General features: G+C 35.6%; 1 protein-coding gene across 1 annotated transcript in view; it reads right to left on the bottom strand.

The window, feature by feature from the left end:
* The window catches only part of PRKN (parkin RBR E3 ubiquitin protein ligase), a 554,180-nt gene that overhangs the window by 446,602 nt on the left and 84,862 nt on the right, over window positions 1–22,716 (bottom strand). Inside the window, exon 3 of the mRNA XM_058801467.1 lies at window positions 18,407–18,647. Within this exon, the coding sequence (XP_058657450.1) occupies window positions 18,407–18,647 (241 nt within the window). The remainder of the gene's footprint in view (window positions 1–18,406; window positions 18,648–22,716) is intronic.

Raw genomic sequence — 22,716 nt, forward strand, 5'->3', positions numbered from 1 at the left:
CTTGATTTGAGCTAAAATCCACATCATTTCACATCAAAAAAACTAAACTGTGGTATTGCATATGAGAAGGAGTACATTTGCAAGTGACTTAATTTTACTTTTGGCAGTTCCTCTATGCAGGATCAGCAGATCAATCAATAAGAGTAAAAGGCCAGTGCCTTTAGCACAATTCAAAGGGAATGCTCCATGACTAAAGAAAGCAGGAATGTTATTGCTAGTAGAGGTCCACAATTATCAAGCTGATTTCAGCCACTTATTCCTGACTTGGTCTCAACAGCAGGAAGTGAGACCAGAGCCTGTTATCTATTCTGTTATCACCAGTCCTCTCCTGTTGTTCCAGTTTCCTATGTGAGCTGTCTAATGGGACTACTGAAACTGCTGCTTCTGTTCACACTCATCTTGAGTAATTCTGTGATGCCAGTGCTCACTGTCCCGTTCATTCCTACACTCCAAACTGATTCCTGGTGTGACTCTAATGAAATCCTTCCAGTTAAGCAGAACCATCTTATTAAGTACATGAGCCCTTACAGCATAAAACAATTTGTTAATTGGCTGATGCCTTTCCTGATCCAGTCCTCCATTCCCTGCTGTCTTGTGTCCCTGTCTCATTTTTCCCAAGGATTAAAATTTATTTCAAGGATTAAAACACTTGAGGCAGGAAGCATGCTCTCTGTCTGCTTTGTGTTCTAAGCTCATTCCATCTGGACCGAAAGATAAAATTATTTTATTGATAATAGTCTGCAAAATATTCATGGGATAGTATGGCATAAATCAGCATGACTGAATACTGCAGTAAAAAACAGTAGTCATAGGAGAGGCCTAAAATGAGACATATTGCTGATTTACTATAGAGGATAAATCTTATGCATTAGCTTGATATTTGCTGTGTGCAAAAATAGACCACATTAGCTCAATATTCATTTTTCTTAGCACTTTCAATTTTGTTTTCAGTTTTCATGAATATAAAAAGTCCCCCCAAACACATTTGAAACACAAGAAACAAATTTATAATATAATGGGTTGGAGCAGTTAAGCAGCACAGATCTATTCAGAGACAGAATAACTTTAGAAATATCTGCAATAGCAAGGAAACTGGAAAGGCACAATGTGATAAGAGGAATGTACTGATTTTAGAAAGAATGTGTTAAGTGGAGATTTTCAGAAACACATTGACCATTTTATGCAGATGTGCTGATCACATTCTCACAAAGTGCAGTTACATCATTAGGTGCAGGTCCTGAGCAGCATCAGCAGGCAAAACAAAGACTTAATTAAAAATGCAAATGCTGTAAGTCTGCTTACAGTACAACATTGAGGGCCAGCATTAAGCTCTTTACTGACTATATTCCCATGGCCCTTGCCTGAGACTGCATCTCCTTGGACCCCTTTTCAAAGAGAAACTGAAAGACATAGGAACAAGAAAAACTGTCTTATGCACTAGCTTTGGCACATCAATATTAATAAAGAATGTAATTATGACACAGTGCCAATAATCACTAAAATTGCTGCAGAACCAACCACATAAGTAAATGTCTCAGGCACACAAGTTTTGGGTGTACCCCTTTAATGAGAATTGAGAAAACAAACTCTATTTTGCAGTTTTCACTTCCAAATATCATATAAAGCCACTTATTACATGCTAGTTTTAGGAAAATGCTTGATGTTTTTCTCTATAGAGTTAATGAAATTAAATTGCCTTTACAGGCAAAAAAAAAAAAAAGTTAGGATGATATGAATACAAGAGGCCTCTCAGTTATGATCTGTGTCAGGACCTGTCCTTTCACCCCAATGAGACACACTCTCTTTTCTACCTCTTCAAAGATAATTTCCACACAAATGTCACATCACCAAAAAAAAAGGTCTTAAAACTGTTTTCCCCTTTAGTATGTTACATAAAAAGAAAAAGTAGCTTTCTCTGATGTGTATCCCAATGTTTTTATACTATCTCCCCATTTAGTCTTTTAAACTCCTTAGGACCTAAATTACCTCCTCATTTCTGTGTTGTTAATGATGACCATGCACTGGGAGCTTTGTACAGGTTAGTGATAGCACAGACCAATTATTTCGATATGCATGACTAGTTAATGAGAAAACATTAGTCATAATGACTATAGACTTGATCCTGAAATCTCTAATCAGTCAAAACACCCATTATCATCTCTATGACTGTTTAAGAGAATAAAATCTAAATAGGGATATTAGCAGCTGAAAACCTGCTGTTCTCATTTGAACTGCATTTTCATACAGATTATACTGATTACTGAGTCTTTCCTATAATCACCCATTTAAAACAGGACACAGCTACAGGAAATCTTTCAACAGATTGAAAACTACATAAAGTTAGCATTGTTTCGGACTCCATTATATTTACATTTAGCCTAGTTGCAATTTGTAAAATATAGACTGACTGTCAGAGACCTCAGACTATTTTAGCAATTTGCACCTACATAATGAAAAATACACAGTTAGAAAAGAAAGAAAATAAGTATTCCTCCAACTGTGTTCACTTTAAGGACTTTGTTTGATTCAACACAGTAGGAGGAAAAATGTCTGAAATACAAACCCAGAAGGCTCAAACTAGTGAAAATTTCCACATAAAGCTAAGTTAAAAAAAATGTAGGTTTTGTTTCTGGACCCAAAGAAAGAGAAGTTACTTACAAGATCTCATTCATTTTGCAAAAATAAATGTTATGTTTTGTCTATAACTTTTGTCCTTTAACTACTTTTCGTGGTCTGCAAAGACATCACAGAACACGTAGCTTTCCTCTCCAGACCCGTGTATGTGGATGCACGCATTTATAAACTTTTCTACCTGTTCTAGATTATTAGGAAGATTAATAGGTAACTTTTCTACCTATTTTTTATGATGACTTTCTAATTTTTAACATGAAAATGGTATTTATTTAACAGCTGGATTCATCTAACCTGTTTATGATATATTATAATGAGAAAAATTGACACTTTTATGGTTTGATTCACTTAATCCTAAAGTAGATATAAAAACATACAAACATGTCAGATAAATTGTGTCTAAAAGGGTCTGTTTCTCTCTTTTGTGGGGATTTAGAACAACAAGGTGTGGTAGAAGTATCTACCTTGCAAACTTCTAAAATTATGGAAGATGAACCCCACATGGTGATGCCATGCAAAACAACTCATGACTAAGAGCTGAAGAATGATAACAATATGAAATAGAATAAATCAGAAAAAAAACCCCAATAAACCAACCACAACTCTTTCTTGATACTCAAATAGGACTTGCAGAATGTCTATGCATCTCAGGTAATTAAAGTATATGGAATACACAGCTACTCAGAAAAAAATAAATGGACTTGTCACTGTTACAAGGACTAAAAATTTAAGAAGAGTTGAAATTTGGCTGAAGAGGGTATAATGTCTAAGAGGTGCAGTATCAGAAGTTACTTGACAAAGACAATAGGGCACACTTATTTTTTAATGCCTTTTTGGTGAAAAATTTTGTGTGAGAAAACCAACCAGGAGAAATTTATGAATTCAAAAAATGCAAAAAGCACAGCATTTGATCTATCTGGAATTACTGAAATTTAGGACATTAGTATATTAGGCTTTCTCTTCCAATCATTATCATGAAAGAATCATCTGCTTCACTTTTCTGAGCCCCAGTACCATTTACCTCCACTTTCTTTTATATTTCACCCAAATCCCTCATTATCTTTTTACCCATCTTACTTCTGTAATTACCTTTTCCCTGTCTCATTCCCTTTCTTGACCTCTATATAAGGTCACTTTTCTCTTACCTCTCAAAATATATCTTCCTCTCCTTCAGCTTGCTCTCTGATTTTCAGACAAAGGAGCAAAATTCAACATTATTGCTCATATTAACAATAAAGAGTGAAGGATTCAAAAAGAGGAAAAAATAAAAACCACCAAAAAACAATTGTGATGATTCTACCAGACAGCAAAACTTGGAATTAAAAAAACCAAAACAAAACAACACACCAGAAATTTCATGAAACTGCTGAAAGCTGGGCAAACAATACATGGGAGAAAAACAGTGCTACAACAAAGTGTTCAAGACTTAAGAGTGTCAAAAGGTCTCCCATAAAATGTACTTCTTGTGCATGAGGAAAACGCTATGCAGCAATCATAATATTCCCACAAATCTCCACTTGAGCTGCTTTTCACATCCTTGAGGGGACCGAGTGTGACCTGTGGTGATGAGAGCTGGCTAGGCCTGGTTTATTTGCAGCTGAAGGCAGCAACTTCTCAGTTCAAGCCCAAGCACATGAAGGGAAGTGAATATGCTCCAGAAGTCTGCCTGGCTTGCACAGATCATGCAGTGCCGGCTTCAGTATGAGCAGCAGACCCAGTTGATCACAGACTCAGCAAATAAACTAAGAAATGTTTAAAAATCAAACCAGTGGTCACCAAGAAAGTGCATAAGAACAAGGCTGGTTCCACATCAGGCCAGAAAAACAAGAATATACAAGATATACATCCAGACACAGCATACTTAGAAACACAGCCCAATGATGCAAAAAGGAAAGGACCTGAGCCTAAATGTAACTCCTGAGCCAGTGGGCTCACTGAGGATGAGTGAGGTGAAAACCTCTGACAAGGCTTCCAGCAGCTCTTTCTCACACAGCCCTTTTAATAAAAGTCTGACCCAATTTACAAAACTGCACATTTCACAACTGGCCTTTGACACAACTAGCTAAACGCCCATGCAGTGAGGGAGGCTGAAGAAGTCAAAATAATGGCTATTCCTACTGACTTGCTTCTCTGTATTTGCTCCCTAATTTCTTCCTGTGTCCCAAAAACCCCAGCTCTACTCAACTACAATTACAACTCAATTATTTACAACTACGAAAGGCTGGAAACCAGCAGCAACATTCTTGCTGTTAGCTGTGTTACAGTCTGCCACCCCAATACATGACATTCAGGAAAAGTTTGTTTTTCAGAGCACCCAAGGATCACATAATGAGGTAGCAAGGCTTATATGGAAGGCAATTGATTTATTCAAGGTACTAAAACTTTATCCTTGGGTGTGGTCAAGGCCTTCTTGGATGGGGCTTTGACCAACTTTGCTGGAAGGTATCACTGCTCATGGAAGGGGATTGGAACTAGATGATTTCTACGGATCTTTCCAACCCACATAATTCTATGATTCTGTGATAAAAAAACCCTTTCTCAGCAATTTTAAAATATAAATTATATTGTTACTGGATGAAATGCAAAATTCTCTTTTGTTCAAGTACATAGTTAAAATACTGGAAGTAAATTTCAGGAATGAATGATCAGTTTTCACAGTTCAGTCCCCCAAAAAATTGTTCCTGGACTTGAGTATTCACCATCAGAAAAACAGAAATGAACAGTGAAGTGACAAAGTTTGCTAGTGATACAATTTTTTTCAGGGTAGCAAAAATTAAGGTCAACCAGATAACCCACATTTTTTCTGGCCAACCAGAAAAAACACTCAGCAGGATGCTGAGTGACAGTAAAATGAAAAATTAAATTCCTTGTAGATAAATGTGAGGTGATATATATAGGAAAAAAAATTTTAGCCAAAAAGTGATAGTTTTGTCTAGTTATTATCACACAAAAACAGGAACTTGGGGGTATAATAGCTAGTTGTATGAAAATGTCAGCTCAATGCTCAGTAGCAATCAAAAAATAAATTGAGTGCTAGGAATTATTAAGAGGAATTGAGAAGGAAACCCAAAAAAAAAAAAAAAAAAACCAACAAAAAAAAAAAAAAATGAAACATCCGGGAAAACAATGCTGTACAAAAAATCCATTATGAGCTCCATTTTCAGTAGCATGTTCAATTCTATCTTGCTTTGCATTCATAAATTCCACAGATACATCTCTCACAGGGCTGTCCATTAACATACTAAATAACTTGTTAGTGGTTTTATTCTTGACATTTCAGTGTGTCACAAAACATCGCACAATTAACAGTGTACCACAGAAACTGCCATTTCAAATGACCTGTGATACTTTTTTTCATCTTCAATGTCCTGCATGTCAGGCTCCACACTCTGAAGGTTTCACAGAACTAAAATTTTAATGACAATTTATTTAGAAACAAAGGAGAGAAGGAAAATGGCTCAGGAAAGATGTATCTATAACTTAGTTGATACAATGTTTTTCAATGAAGACAGAAAATATTACCAGCACTTTTAAAACTGAACTATTTAGCTTCTGAAATGTGCTATTTAATGATATAAGTAACTTATTTCAATAAAAGTAATATTATGAGGAAGTTCCTTAGCTGCTTTTACATTAGAAAAGATATATATTGGCAATCATTCTCTTAAAGGCTTGTCCAGAGAAATGGAAAAGATTGAGTGAAAATGGCACTTTACCATGCTCTCTCATCTCAACATAATTGCACGTTTTCATCACTTTTATATAATGCAATTCCAGAACTATTCTGTAAAGAATAGGAATGATTTTAAGAAAAAGGTCAGCTTAGAATTTCACATACTCTGTTTGCACAGACTCTAAACTGTAATGTTGGATATGCAGCAACACTCTTTTGCATTTAGAAGACAGTTTTGAAAATACAAACCTAAGTCAAGAGGTTTCTTTATCTCTTTAAACCATTGACCAAAAGGGTTTGGGAAGAAGGGATACAGTTTCTCCAGGCTATTAAAATCAGCCTAGGTACTTAAGCAATGAGCAGTAAACACCAGCTTTTTAAAGCAATTTGGATGTGACACATGCTATGAGCTAACTTCCTTCTGTAGAGGAAGAAAAACATGGAATGAAGTTTTTCAGGAAGAGAGAGAAAGACAGACAAAGGAAGGACAGAGTGCACTTTAAGCTCAGAGTTTAAACCTCAAAGCACCTCTAGCTCTGCATTAACTAACAGAATTCCCCCTCCACAGATTAGCTGAACGGCAGCAAGATTCATCACATTAAAGTTAAATGTGCAGAAAATGGAATCATAGTAATCCTCACTGACATGTTTACACGTACAGTCTGCTGAGCATCTACCTCTGTTATTTGATAAGAAGCATTGAAATAATAGCCTCAGACTTTGAAACAGTGATACCAACTAATCTTCTCCTTGCAACTCTTACAGATGCCTCAACACATCTAAAAATTTCTCACAGAAAGGTGGTGGTACCGATGGTCTAGTGATCCCCCCCGCTATGCCAAGATGCATAATTCTACAGAGGAAAGCTTTGAGCTTCAGCTCATGACCTTTTCCCACTTCACTTTGGAGAGACCTTTTGGGGTAGCTGCAGCCAGATAAACCTGTTGGCTTGATCATCTTCATAAACAACAGGAAAATTATTATCCAGAAGGAATCAAACGGCTTCCCTATCAGAATGAATTAAGCTAATATTGAAGTTTCTAAGTAGATATGTGCCACTTTAACTCTTAATTACCCCTTTCTCCTTTAATGCAAAGCTATGATAAAGTGAGAATGCAGTAATTTGTTGGCCCTGTGAGCCTTCTCAGTAAGAGATATTATCAATATACATAGGGTTCATTCACCAACATGCTGTTTCATCAGTTATTATACATGTGTTATCTATTATATGTTTATACATATTATTATATGTATATATAATATACATACATATATATATACACATATATAATATATATACATATATATATATATTATATGTTTTATACTGTATGTGCAGTGTCTTCAAATGTGACATCAGTATGAAATGTTCATTGCACTTTAGAGACTAGCTCGCATAGCAATTCTTTGCTGGATTAATTTTAACCAAGTCCTGCTATCATTCTTCAACCTGTCAGTTTAGGAAACCACCCTCTGTCCCACGTTAGCTTTCCTACCACATGACCTGTACAGCCTCCACTCCTCACCACCCTGTCTATGAACAGCACAGAGCTTTAGCAGCTGCTTGTTACCCTACTCCCAATTAGTGTGACTCCAAACCAGAGGCTGCCAGGTGAACTCTCAGTTATTCCCTGGGGTGCCACGCCAATCAATTAAACAAATTGATTTTGTAGAATGGTTTTGTTGAAGTTAAACAGAAATGCTTAAAGACTGTTTTGTACATTCAACTTGAGATGTACTTCATACCTCTTAATCTCTATAAAAGCCTGTTCCCCTCCTGCCATCTCACATAAACCTAAGAAAGCTGGTTTGTTTTTCTTTCTATACAATGCTTTTCACAGTTTGACAGTTATGTGTTGGAGGGGTTCTTCTTTCTAGCGTTGAATTCCCAACTCACACTATAAAGTAGAAAACATTCCTGCAGATTCTAAAGAGAAAAGATTTCATCCCAATGCTCCCTACCTCCTTCATCAGTAAGCATTTGATCTCTGGTTGATTCTCTTGAAGAATTATGATAATCTCGAAAACAATAAAGGTATTATATCTACATCTCCAGTACCTAATGCAGATTCCTGTTCTACTACATATCTGTGCCAGAGGTAATCAACCTTACAGTTCTGCCCTATTTATAGTATATTTATAAGCCATTTAGCCAGAGAAGGAGACTCCAGAGGGGGCTACAGGAGAATAGGGATAGCAAAATGAAATATGAAAGAGACTCTGCAGAAAAGAGAATGCTAGATGTTTTTAGATAGGGCAATGTTTCATGAAGATGTTTTATTTATCTACATATTACTGGTCAAAAAAAGATCTTTGTGCCTGGATAGCAGACACAAAATGTGTTTGTTCACATTTACACTGCTAGATTTAGTATACCTGAAAAATTTCTATTACAGATTAGAACGAAAATGTTGAGGACTGATAACATTTCTGTTTGAAACAGATTTTTTTACTTTTCTATCCTAAATACTTCACAATGGTTAGAGTTATAAAGAAGACATGGCTCAAGATGAGTCAAATATTAGCTTAGCCACAGCCCTTGTTACATTCCCGCATTATGCTTTTAATAAGGGAAAAATTACTGTGAACAATGCTGTGGGCTGTAGAAACCAGGATATATAGCTATTCATCACATTTTGGATATCAAAGAATTAAAATACAATATCCATGATCACTAATCTGCACAAAATCAGAAATTTTGATCTTTCACAGCTGAAGATAGTGAAGATTTTGCTATTTATTTAATTTTTTATTAGAATAAACACAACATTCTTTTGAAGAGAACTAAAATTTGCTGGGGAAAAGTCCCTGATAATGTTAATCATGATCTTTACCGGGTCATATCTCCACCATAGACTTCATTTAAAACATTACTGATGTTTGATTCAGCTACCCCCAAAATAATTAGTGGAGGTTAATTATTAGGGAAGAGTTGCTGCAGAAAAAATTTCAGTTACCAAGTGATATACCTTTAAATGATAAACCAACTGTTGCCAGTATTGAGTTTCTTTCCAGTAATATATGCTGAATATTTATTCTGTAACAAAACTAAAGAGCAAACTGTGGTGAACAAAAGGATGAGCTGTGTTTCCTGCTACTTTAGTTGCTCAAGTGAACTTCTGATCTTTTTCACAATTTTGGTTAAACCACCTTCATAGCAAAAAGGCCATAAGATAATGTCAGCCAGCACTGAAAGCCAGAAGCTTATAATAAAACCAGGGGCTTATAATAAAATCCCTGACAAGTTTTGCAGTGTAGCAGGAAGCTGAACATCAATGAAAACAGTGTATGATGAACAGGCTCAACTTGGAGCACAATGTCCTACTGTTCCCTCACCCTGCACCCAAAGACCCCATCTCCATATCCATATGTTTCTTTTTCTCTATTCCTGTCTTTTGACAAGTAAATGTCAAGACCCACAGAACTGACTGTTGCACCAGCAGGGCATCATGGAAGCTTGGAAAGCAGCTCATGGTGCTTAGCAAACATGGTGGCTTTCAAGGACACCTCACACACACAAAAAAAACCCCAAAAAAACCAAAAACCACCAAACCAAAACCAGACAATATGTCTTCCCCTGCCAAATACAATGATCGTTTTCTTTCATCGAAGTTCAAATTTAGTCCCCCTGAAATCATTTGTATTTATAAGGAGAAAGGAGGGTGTGTTTTGCAAAGCTATTTTTACCTTCTACTATTAACAGAATTTCTTAATCTCTTCCATGTAATCACTTTCTGTAGATCAAGCCTTTTTATGAGGTCTGTTCTCCCAATGTCCTTGTTGTGTGCACAGTGCTCCAATGACATTAATGAATGCTGAGCACATGATTTGAGCACAGACTGATTCCTGTCATTTCGAGAGCTAAGAGCTCGTAACAGAAACCATGTGGTGCATGGTAAGGCACTGGAACAAGTTGCCCAGAAAAGTTGTGGATGCCTCAACCTTGGCAGGCTCGATGAGGCTTTGAGCAACTTGGTCTAGTGAAAGGTGACAATGGCAGAGGGATTGGAACAAACCATTCTATGATTTATGATTTTTACTTTGCCTTATAATTGGACTCTTCCTGTCAAAAAGAATCACCCTAAAACTCTATTATCAATGTTTTTATACATAAGGGATTATTCCTAAGTGTTACTTTCCTATTTTTCTTAGTATCATCAGTAATAAAGTAATGTCAACAATTATTCTGGAAAACATACATAGTTTTTTTCTGGAAAAAATGCAGCTGTGTTTAATCATTACAGAACAATTTTCACCTTCAAATGTCACCTCCAGCTGAGGGTATAAAGATGCAAGTGATGCACCTGCAAAAAAAAGTCCATCCATGTTGTGTCTCTTAACCAATCAAAATACATTCTATGAACAGAGCTCTGTTCCACCTCACTCCTTGACACAGGGGAGTCAGCAAATGCCACTGTTCAATTAACATGGAAGGTACTTTAAAAACAATAAAGTAATTAGACACGTTCATGAGAGACAATTATGTCATGTAAAGATAAGCATTCCCGGAAGAGCTTTAGCCTCTACTAGAAAAGAGCATTTTTTACAATTTTCCTCTCAAATTAATTTCACAGACATGCAAGGTGTGATGGGAAAATGGCACCATTCTCATCAGCCTTAAAAGCATATGATATGAATGAGGTCTCCAGCATGGCACTGGCTGCAATAAATTATCAAGTGTGCGTTCTGTTTTCTGAAATGGGCTCAATTTATCATTTTATTGAAAAGGTTCCATTATGCTAATGTCTTATAAAATCACTTTCTGCTGTTGCTAGAAGGTGAAGAGGGGATATCAATTTTTATATATAGAATTTGGAAGTATTGCTGCAGTGAATTGTCAAGGGTTAATAACCCTAAAAGAAGATAAAATATACATAAGAGCAAACTTCCAAGGACTTTGTAATGACAAATTTTCATAACCCTGCTGGAAGTAGAATAGTTTTCTTAAGCTTAACCCTCTTAAAAGAAATGTTGAAATCATTAGAAATAGTTAATTTCTGGGTTGAAAACTCTCTTCTCTAATCAAGCCTTGAATTGACACTGGAGACTGTTTTATTCCAATGAAGGTCAGAATAGAAAATACCATTACCAATCTTGTCAACTTGCCCAGATAACAAATATGAAGGATAATCAGACAGGGGTACATGGGTGATTATTTGAAAAGGGGAATACTCCTTCTCTAAATGAAACTTTCTGTAATAAGAACATATTTTCTTTTGAATTATTGTATTCAAAATAGGAAAGTATTAAAAGAAGACAACTAGATTTAGATAGGCAATATATTTGACCCCACATAATAGTAATTCTGTGGTTTTGTGGTTTGTATCCAAAAAACTTCTTTTTTGCTGTGCATCAAAGAGAGTACTGTTTCAGTAACATTATCCTACTTTTAACAGGAAGCATTTTCCTAGGGGAAAATGAGTAGGTTCCTCAGCATAATCCAAGAAAGCACAGCATCAAGAGGGATAATTTAATACATACTGACACTAACAAGCTGCCCAGGGAAGGAATTGAGTCACCATTCCTGGAGGTATTTAAAGTTCAGATGTGGCACTTAGGAACATAGTTCAGTGGTGGACTTGGTAGTGATGTGTTAACCTTTGGACTCAATGACCTTAAGGTCTCTTCCAACCTAAACAATTCCATGACTACAGGACTGCAATATATTTTAGCAGTCAAAAACAAGTGGAGCTAGAGCACTCTAACCACCATCTCATTGGATCATCAATAAAAACCCTTCTGGATCTTGCAGATTCAAACATGGATCACAGGTCAACAACTTCTGTCATACATTTATCAAACAGCTTGGGAACTTAAAATTTTTGAAAAACTCTCATTCAATATGTAGGAAATATTTACTGCAATTGAGTTAAAATTCAATCCAATGTCTCTTTACACTATGAAAATGATATTGCCATACTCTTCTTTTAATGCAAAAGGATTTTTAGACCTGAGATGCACATACTTAAAAGATGCTACTTCTGAAAAACACGTTCTAACACTGTGACAATCTAGTCAGGACAATGTGCAAACATTTTGCATCAAGTATGTGAGCAGTGAGACTACCTAATCAAAAAAGAGGTGTGTAGTTGCACACATCTTTGTCTTAGGAGGCATCCACATCACAAAATCTTGTAAAACAAAACAAACCAAACCAAAACATGCATGAGGGACTGCAAATGGGTAGAACATCTCGTAGGTATGGAACACACATGAAAGGTAGCTAGCGAAACAGAAACAATGGAAGCAGTGAGGAGAACAAAGGACATTCAGGACTAGGACAAGAAGTATAAAACTTATCAAATAAGAAAGGAAAAATGGAGAGGAAAGAAGACAAGTGCTTTAGTTCCAGCTTCTCTTTTAAAAGAGCTCTCAGGCCAAATGAACTCAATACTTGTGACTACAACACATCACTGCAATGAACATGGCATCAGGTTATGGCACTGTACATTGACAGCAAATTTAAAATAAAAAGCCTAACAGTGAAAGTCTAACAGTTTAATGCATATCATGAAGGCACAGTGATAGCAATTACAATGGGCCAGACCTAACCACTAGCGCAGAGAGACCTGTGCAGGAATTCAATGCAGAAATTTTGTAAAAATTTGTTTTGAATTTTAAAACAGAACTGTGCCCACAGTAAATTTACAGTATGCAATGAAGACAAATGCAGCCTCGCTTCCCAGAAACTACTTGTTAAAATCAGGACTAGTGTATTATTTCTGAGCTGGTATCTGTTCTGCATTTCTTAAAAAGGTAAGTTAATACCTTCCCTTTTCTGAGATTGATCCTCAATTTAGTATTGCATTTAATATTTAAAAGTTTGTAAAATAATATATTATAAAAATCTGAATCAAATATAGGGTAAATCACAATGAGCTGCCTAATGCATTTTCATTTAAATTAAAAGTAGCTTAATCCTAATACAAAAGTAAACTGTCAGGGCACCAAATCCCAAAATAAATAGTAACCTAACTAGTTACTTGAATATGTCTACTGAAAAAATACATTGGTTGCATATTAAGTAATTTACTACTTTTTCTTGTCCAACAATATGAATCTTATTCAAATGGATGTCTGTGGAAGAGGACTATCATAAGAATCATGTAACCACCAAGAAATGCTGTATTAATATTTCAAGAAATTTAAGAAAGGTCAGTAAAAGCACTCTGGTAATTTGTTTTTCAAACAAAATGTTGATAACTCTAGGAAAAAAGGCCTAATTACTAAATGTAAATTGCATAGAATACTGATTTTCCTTGTTCAAGCTACTGATTCACAATACCATGGACCTAAGGTATATTTAATTAATTAATTAATGTTATAATTAAGCCACAAATTATTTGCACCTGTGCCAAAGGAAAAAATCTTTATGCTCATTAGTTTCCTTTGAAAAAAAATGAAGTTAAATGACACGGGGAATTTTAGGAATCCTTTTTTACCTCTTTTAAGGGAATAGTAAATTCTTAAATATTCGTATTTTTAACACAGAAAAGCAAATATTAGGTCAGAGCTTCATGTTTCTGAGTGACAATAAAAATGTTCTTTCCACACTGGAAGCCATTCTGAAAGGATGAGTGCTCACATTTTGCTGAAATTCTCAAAAAGGGATAAGAAATAGATGCAGTTGTTCTCAGCTCGGTACTGGGCAGTGGTACTCAGCCTAGCATCCCATGCTGATGGGGAGGTAGATGTACACCATAACCCTGCCCAACCTGGATCTAATCTGAGATTATAAGGTCTATAAAACTGTGAAGTAATTTTACAGTACTTCAGGAGTTTAGACTACTCATTTACTTCAACAGATTTGACACAAAAATTCTTATCCTTTTAGGCTTTTTGAGTAGAAGAATTATAATAAAGTGTAATATCAATTACAGGGCACACGAATTTTTAACACATTGTCATCAGAATACTATTCAAAAACTATATTTAAATGTCAGCAATTGAAATGGTTAAATTGATATGGGTACCAGGTCTTGCCTCAGAAGTATGAACAGATGTGACTAGCTCTAAATTGTGGCCTTCCCTTCAAAGTGTTTTTTACTGTCTCTTTCATGGAATCAGACACTTACATGGAATGGGCACCAGTTCATCCCTTGATGCATCACTAACAATACTGAGGTTTTGGTAATGACCATTTCATCTGCCTTAATTGATACTTGTATTATTGGGAAAAACAAGAAGTTTAAACATATATGAAGTTTTGGTAAAGCATGTGCTAACTAGATGGAAAATAATCAATCCCTCTTTTTTTGCTAGAATTTACAGCTTGGCACACCTAAGTCAGTATATACCAGTACTTTATTAACTCTTCTGTGAACAGAAGAAGATGCAAAGATAAGAAATCAGAGGTGCCTTACATGCAGGCATTTGTAAAAGTCTACCAAAAGAACACCAGGATTTTTATTTGGAACTGATGAGATGAACATTTATTTTAAATTTAAAAATAAAACACCCTAAATAATTATGACCACATCTACTTGATTCAGACAAAATAATAAACCAGCTGAGTAACCTGGAAATTATGTAAGTAACAATGTCATCTTACAGAAAACATATTCTGTTGAATTAACTCTATTTTTTCATATTAAAAATTTACTTGACATCAGTCATACATTGTTCTACATTTTTTTAAATGGACAAATGTGGAGAATTCTTGTAAGCTAGGATAGCTTGCATTGGTGGTCGATTTCCTGGCAAGTTAAAATCCATGTGTGGTATTTGTATTTGGTGTCTTGCACTTTCTAGACAATGAGAGCTAAAATCCTAAAACAGCTGGTAAGATCTAATATTCCCAGATTACCAAACTTCCAATCCACAGATGCCAAAACAAATACAAACCATTCATGATGTGCACTTTTGTAGTATTCTCATGACTCTTTCCTGAACCTTCTCACAGTTTAGACATCAAAACAGTGAGTTATATTGGTTTTAATTATGCAAGTGTCAAAAGCAGAGAAAAAAAATTTTCTCCACTCCACTCTGTTTTCTGTTTATACTTCCAAATAGTCTATTGGCTTTCTTGAATCTGAAATCATGATGCATTCTCATATTCAGCAGATGAATCATACAAACCCTTATGTTTTACAGATTCATTGTTTTTCAAGTAGAAATCAGAGAATCATAGAATTGTTAAATTAGAAAAGACCTCTAAAGTCATTGAGTCCAACCATTTTCTCTTACTCTTATACATTGACTTATTGACATGCAACCATTATGGAACAATATTTACATTTATTTATATTGTGTTTATTAAACCTCTTTGTCCCAGATTTTGGACAGATGCAAATTAGAAGGGGGTGAAGTAGAATGAAAGTCCTGCACTGAGATTTTTACATGTCCATTTTCTAGTTCTAGTCCACTAGAAATCATGCAATGGCTTCAGAACAAGGAAACAAGAACAAAACAACCAACCAAACAAACAAAAACCTCCAAGAACTACGACAACAAAAACTGAGAAGAAAAGGCATTTCTATTAGTTTTGTCTGCAAAGACAGGAAACCTGGAATTCTTTGATGAAGAGATTATTTGGATTCATTTTCATATTTTTTTCAACTTGTTAATGACTTTCAAACTTCTGAATTTCTCATAGAGAAACACACTGTAGTCCAAAAACACAGTGCAGTAAGATGCATCTCCAGACCAGTTAGGAGCTGGTTTCATTACTCACACAAGAGTGGGGGTGAGCTGGGAGGAGGATGTCCTGTTCCATGCTTCTGCAAGGAGCAAAGGATACCCTGGGTGGGGACACTGCCAGGCCATAAGGGTTTTTGTCTCATGAAGTGCAGCAGTTCATACTACCTAAGTAAATTACTTATATAATAGCAGTACAGCATAACATGAGTTGCCTCCCTCCTGGTTTGTCTGGTGAAATTTTGGTGTCTAAGGATTCACGTAAATACTTCAAAAATAATGTTTTAGCAGTCAAATGCTGCTAAAGCTTCTGAGAGAAGCTCTTGTGATGTGAAAATTACCACAAACTTTTTTCCTCAGAATTCAAAGGAGGGCAAATAAAATCAGAGCAGCAACATGGCATCAGCAGAACAAATAGAAATAACTTAGGCTTCAGAAAGACTTACAGTCTCAGTGTTTACTGTTGCAATTATGAAATGGCTGTGTAGCACGTCTGACTAAACAATATTAATTTCATCAATTAATTAAACATTAAACATTTGCCTCTAAATTTTATGTTTAAATTTGTCATGTATGCATGGAACAATAAAGAGTATACTTCATTCACCTGTCGAGGTTGCTGCTGTAGACTGATGTCCACAACCATTCATCTCCTAGGACAACAACTTGGAAATTGTAATTTCAGCTATCAATGATGGTACCTACTTTCTTAAGCCACTCATTCCCACTACTATTAGTCATTTCATTTATGCCAAAGGAAATCCTTGCTACACAGTAAAGTTTACTTTACTGCAAAACTGATCTTTGGAATAATCTTTCTTTTTTTTTTTTTTTTTTTTTTTTTTTAAGTGATTACAAATTAACTCACCCTAAATGCGTAAGGAAAAATATAGTTCCCCATATTGAACAAAGGGATGGAGCTGAACAGACAAAAGGACAAATTTTAATAGTGAGGATCAAAACAAGGAAAGAAGTTAACAGGCCTTTAAAAAGAACTTATTACTGACATCCTTCCACAAAGAATTATCAGTCATTAGAGTGGGTCTTCTTTTTTTATCTTTTATGATAAAAAGTCTTTTTAATTTAATCACAGATAAAACTAGCCCACATATTTTATCAATGCATTTTGTCCTCATGGATTCTGCCATGAAAATATTTGCTGCAATAGAAGACACCTATCAGTTAATGCTTAGCTTCACAGAGTTTGTAATCTGTGGATAAAAATGTCACATGACACATTTTAAGAGTCCTTGCACATATACAGACTAGTCTGTAAAGTCAAGCACAGCTATTAAATCCCTTTACATATGTACAGTAATGAAAAAGTAAATATGTAGTAATGTTTAAAAGCTCACACTTTTGCCTTTCATCTGAGAGTAAGCCCAGGCTGAAGACCTGTCCCTAGTTTACCACATTTAAATCAGCATGCAACCCTCTTATCTCATTACTCATTCAGACTGGGAGATGTGGATCATTAAGCTGGGTACTAATTTGCTCCTAAACCACACTCATTCATCATTAGTTGTCAGTGAGAGGTTGACCAAGTCAGTTGTGGAATACTTCAGTGACCCTGCCATGGATTGTATATTTTCTGCATGAGCTACTTTTATTTTAAGAGTTTTAGTAGCCATTTGGTTAAGCAAGATGATTTCTGTGGCCAGGTTAGTCACAGCGGTATCTCTGTCATAGTCACAATTTATCTTCTGTACTCTGGATAGATATGTTTGCTATTCTGTACTGTGCAAAAAGGCTATTTGTGTACTGTTCTTTATAAAAAGACATCTCTGATGGACTATTATGATAAATAACACCAGTATCTGGTATTGCACAGAATGATGTATCTTCACTGGGGCAAGAGGGTCAGTAAGATCATTTTGCAGTAACCTGTACCTCAGATTATTTTTCACAATGAAGATATTCTCAGTAACCATTTGATGGATGAAGAACTACAAATGTCCATAGTATGAATCATCACCATTGTGTGTTGTGCCAGCAAAGCTTTAGTAAATCTTAAATAGATTGTAAATATTTTTTTCTAAATGTATGGGTATGAAAGCATCCCAACAGATTGGGAATTAAGGCCATTTGTAAGGCGTAAGCTGCCCAACATTCTAGTTAAGGAAACTTCTATAATGGAAATTTTACAGAGACTATATTTTACCTCCTAATAGACCTCTGGGGGGTTTGCCATTTTATAATAATTTACAAAAATATGAGCATAATACAAGTTAGATACAGGAATAACACAAGAAATCACTAATTTTATCCATGAAGCAAAATTATTTTCCTAGAAGACACATCCGATGCTTATCATCTTAATATTGTTGCATTTTTTGTTTAATAAATAAAATAAACCATATATTTTAGGGGCTTTTACCCCGTGGGATGGAACTAGAACTGTTCACTGTAAGGAAGAAAAAGACACATTAAAAATGTATATTGAAATGTACTAAGATCCTGAATTACCTGATTTTTCAGCGGGAGGTGAAGCACTGCTTTTTCTGGGATCCAGAATAACTGCCAACCCTGCAGACACTGATGGGAGGATGCTGGTACTGAGATCTATGCGAGTTAAACTCTCGGGTTCTCTTTTCAAGGCTTTTAGAACACCTCCAACACAGCTATCTTCTGTCTTCTCATTGTTCTGACTGCTGTTCTGAGGACTCTGAACAATATGAACAATGCTCTGCTGGGCCAGGTCACAGTTCTGTAACACAAAACCAAAATTGTGATAAATAATTAATTGTGACATAATGGACAAAATCTCTCTATCTCCAATTTGTTATTTGTTAAATGGTCTCCAAACCATTTTGTGGAGAATTTCAGTGTGCAGTAATGGAGTTTAAAGCAAACTGACAAGTGTAAATTGCTGAAATTAGGATTACTTGCATTGCCAAAAGGGTCACAACATTTACAAGTGCTAAACATTTAACAAAGAAATAGTGGACCAGAGCCAACAGCTCTAAATAAGTCAGGTTTATTGGCACAAAGTAAAAAATCTCCAGAGAGAGCATTACTAAATCAAGCACTAAGAATATTCAACACTTAAGAGGCACTTGCGCAGATAATGCTGAAACACACTCTTCATGTAGCGATTTAGGGTCAAACTTGATGATCACAGAGAGCTCATGAACAAGCTACTCTAAAATATTTATATAATCAGGGACAGTAAAGAGTGATACTATTTCATCTCTGTAATGTAATTTTTAGTTTAAATCTGGTTTTAGATGTAGACTCAGTATGAGTTTTCCATTCTTTCTGAAAAAGACATTTAACTGTTGACTTTAGATAGACTTGAGAGAAAGCCTGTGGAAGACCTCACAACTGTTGTGGCCATTCATGACAAAACAGAAGAACTGCTAGCCATTTTAGCCCAAAATGAGACCATTTTATGGTCTCACATATTCAGAAGCTTCTCCTCCTTTTCTGTCCTCACCAGAGGTGATTCTTAGACAGTCTTTCCAGAATGTGTGTCTCAGAAGATAGCAGGGTAAATAAGGATCTTGTGAAAGGTTTATACATGATAAATCAGGATGTCTTTCATCATTTTCACCTTGTTCAGCATTTTCACAATACAGAACAGAAAAGCAAAATATTATGCCAGAAATGGAATTTATAAAGATTTTGGAAGACCTATCATTAACAAAGGTCTTTCAAGAAAGACTTGTATTGATCTTTCCACAACACACCTTGCAAGAAAAATTGTTCTTTATTCAATGATACCTTCTGGAGAACCACACCTAATTCTTCAGTGTCATGAATGAAAATAAGCAGCAGCCTACAAAGAAAGTGAGTAGTCTATCAAAAAATTAATTTTCTAATTCTCTGTAGCATCATTAGTTTGGCCATCTCTGCAGTGAAATGTCAAGACAGATTGTTGAATCCGTTTGGGAGAAACAGAAAGAGTTCTGATGCATTTGTATCTACATTTGTATCTTCTGATCTTTGTATCTACACAATATTTAAAAATGGTCATTTTTATATGCAAATACTATACCCATTTTAATTGCAAAAGACTCCCTTACAGATATTTTAGTGCTCTTTATACCCTCATTCTCCCATGTTTTCTTCTACCACTTCTTTTCTGATCTCCTTTATGTTGAGTAGTTTTCCTTCATTCTCTTACATTATTTCTCAGTACTTCTCCCTCTGCACTTTCTTTTTATGCAATGTAATTTAAAGGACAAAAATCTGGATTTTGTTTTGTTTTAATTGAATTTTCAATAACACACTCTCTCCGTAGTGAAGCAGTAATCAGCCAACAGATATTTGTTAGAGCAAGGACACTGCATTCTTAATATTCAATCAAAGCAATTATTAGATTTCAACCTTAAAAGATCATGTTGACATTAAAAGTCTCTCCTATGTTTTTTACACCTTGTTGTCCATAGCATTTTAACAAGATCCATTTAAATAGCTCAATCATTTCATTCATTACCACAATATTCAAAACCTGTCTGTCACTCTAAAACTTCTCCCATGAAGAATACTGCGCAGCATTAAAGAATTTAATAATCTAAAAGAAATTAATAATGAAATTAATAACGAGGTAAATGAGGAGCTCAAAAGTGATTTGCTCAGTTACAGTGAGAGTTTAAAAAGAGAAATAGGTATTTATGTGAAAACTCACAACCTTGGAAACCGCTAATGAACTGTCAATCAGTCATACTCTGTTTTAATGATCCCCTCTTCTGGCAGTTTTGCTTGCTTAAGCAGCCAATCTTCTGCCTTTCATTTTTTTTTCTCAGTATTTGCTGTCCTTTTCAGTAGGTTGTTTTTTATTTTTTAAATCTTGCATCAGTTCCTGGTTCAGCTCACTGCCTGATGCTGTGCTACAATCACACTGAGGGCATGGTGCATGTGAGAAAATAAAAGAGATGGAAAGAGCTACTTAAAGAAAACAAAATTCCCCAACAATTCTACCACAAATGTTTTCAACCATTCTTCTTTGATCTTGGCTACTGTACATGTTCATTTGCCTGGGTATATCAATTGATCTTTTAAAAGTATAGGTCCTTTCCAGGTTCTTTTTGCAAGCTGAAGGCTTTGTGCTTAGCTCAGAAACAACGGAAAGGCTGAGAAAATAGAACTCCATCTATTCACTCTTCAGCAATATCAAGAACTACATATTTAGAAAAAGCTGCAAAATTTGCACTCTAGGCAGTTCTACAGATTGCCTCAGCTGGTTAGAGCACAGTGCTAATAACACCAAGGTTGTGGATTTGATCCCTGCACAGGCCATTCACTTAGAGCTGGACTCAATGATCCTTATGGGCCTCCTCTAACTCAGAATATTCTGTGATTCTGTTTATGACCATAGCAATAGTGGGTTTTGGTATTTCGCTTAATAAAATTTTAAGAGGACAGATGAACATATTGTATCTGAGCTTTCTTCCATCTCTTTATCTAAAACAAAACCAAGCTTTGACAGATTGAACATCACTACTGATGATGACAATGCAGATAATGGTCTCAGGAAAGCTTAATTAGTGGATATCAGGATAACTTTCAAAGAGCAGATAGGAGAAAGACACAACATCCTTTGATATTTAGCCTGTGTAGATTTCATATGGAAGCCACTGAACAATAGCAAACATAGAATCCTAAAGCATCAGTTTTGTAATGTTTTTCTGAGAACATTTGAACTGAATTTGGCTTATGTTTAAAGGAGGAAAGTAATCCTCAACCTTTTTAAGAAAAGAGATAAAACAGTACAAGAAAAAAAAAAGAGTTGTCATCACACATTAATTGTGGAGAGATCTTGATGGGAATATAACCAAGTATTTCCCAGAATATGGGTGATTAATGCTTTATAGCAGATTATCTTTCATGGACAATAGATGGGCTAAGTCTGCAGCTTCTTCTTTGAGAAAAGAGGTAGAATTCTAGCTGTTTCTGTGAGAGTTTAGGTTGTGCCTTAGGTTACTGTTGTAAGATACAATTATTTACGTCAATGTCACTTTTGTTTCCTTCATGTATTTGTTTTATGCCTCAGGAAACATGCTTTTAAGTATATCTATTATTAATGATTCTAGAGATATTGTCTTGTCTTATCTGTTGATTCAAATTAATGCCTGTGTGCCATATTCCAATGGGAAAAACTGCAAGTGTATAAAAAGCAGATTGTGAAGTATCTTCTTTCACTAGAGCAAAGGGAAGTGAGATGATCAAAAAATTATGAAACTCAGCAATAAGGACTGGTTCTTTAGAGAAAATGGGTTTTGGCCAACTTGGGAAAATTAATTCATAGCAGAGAAAATTAAAACTTTTTTTCATTCAAGCCTTTTACCTTTATCTTTTTTCTGAATTCTCAAGTTGAATTTCACAAGGCTGAATCAGCAAATCCTAAATGAACAACACAATATCCTTTGTTGCTGAGACCAGTGGGCTAACTAGAAGGTCAGCTGGGAAGACTGAAATAAATTATGAAAAGGGAAAAGATGATTGTGTTTAGGTTACTCTGAAATCCTCTTGTTAGGCTCTGAGGAGACCTCACACTGCAGCCTTTCAGTACTTGAAGTAGACTTAGGGAAAAAAAAAACCCTCACAAACAAAAACCACAGGGACATTTTACCTGGGCAGGCCAATGGGGAACATTTTTAAACAAAAATATTAGATGTCAGGAAGAAATTCTTCACTGAAAGGGTGGTGGGGCATAGGTACAGGTTGCCCAGAGAAGCTGTGGATGTTCCATACCTGGAAGTGCCCAAGGCCAGGCTGGCTGGGCCCACCTGATCTAGTGGGTGGCATCCCTGTCCACAGTGAGGGAGTGGGAA

This window comes from Ammospiza caudacuta, chromosome 3 (assembly GCF_027887145.1).
Source record: "Ammospiza caudacuta isolate bAmmCau1 chromosome 3, bAmmCau1.pri, whole genome shotgun sequence".
NCBI classification, from domain to species: domain Eukaryota; kingdom Metazoa; phylum Chordata; class Aves; order Passeriformes; family Passerellidae; genus Ammospiza; species Ammospiza caudacuta.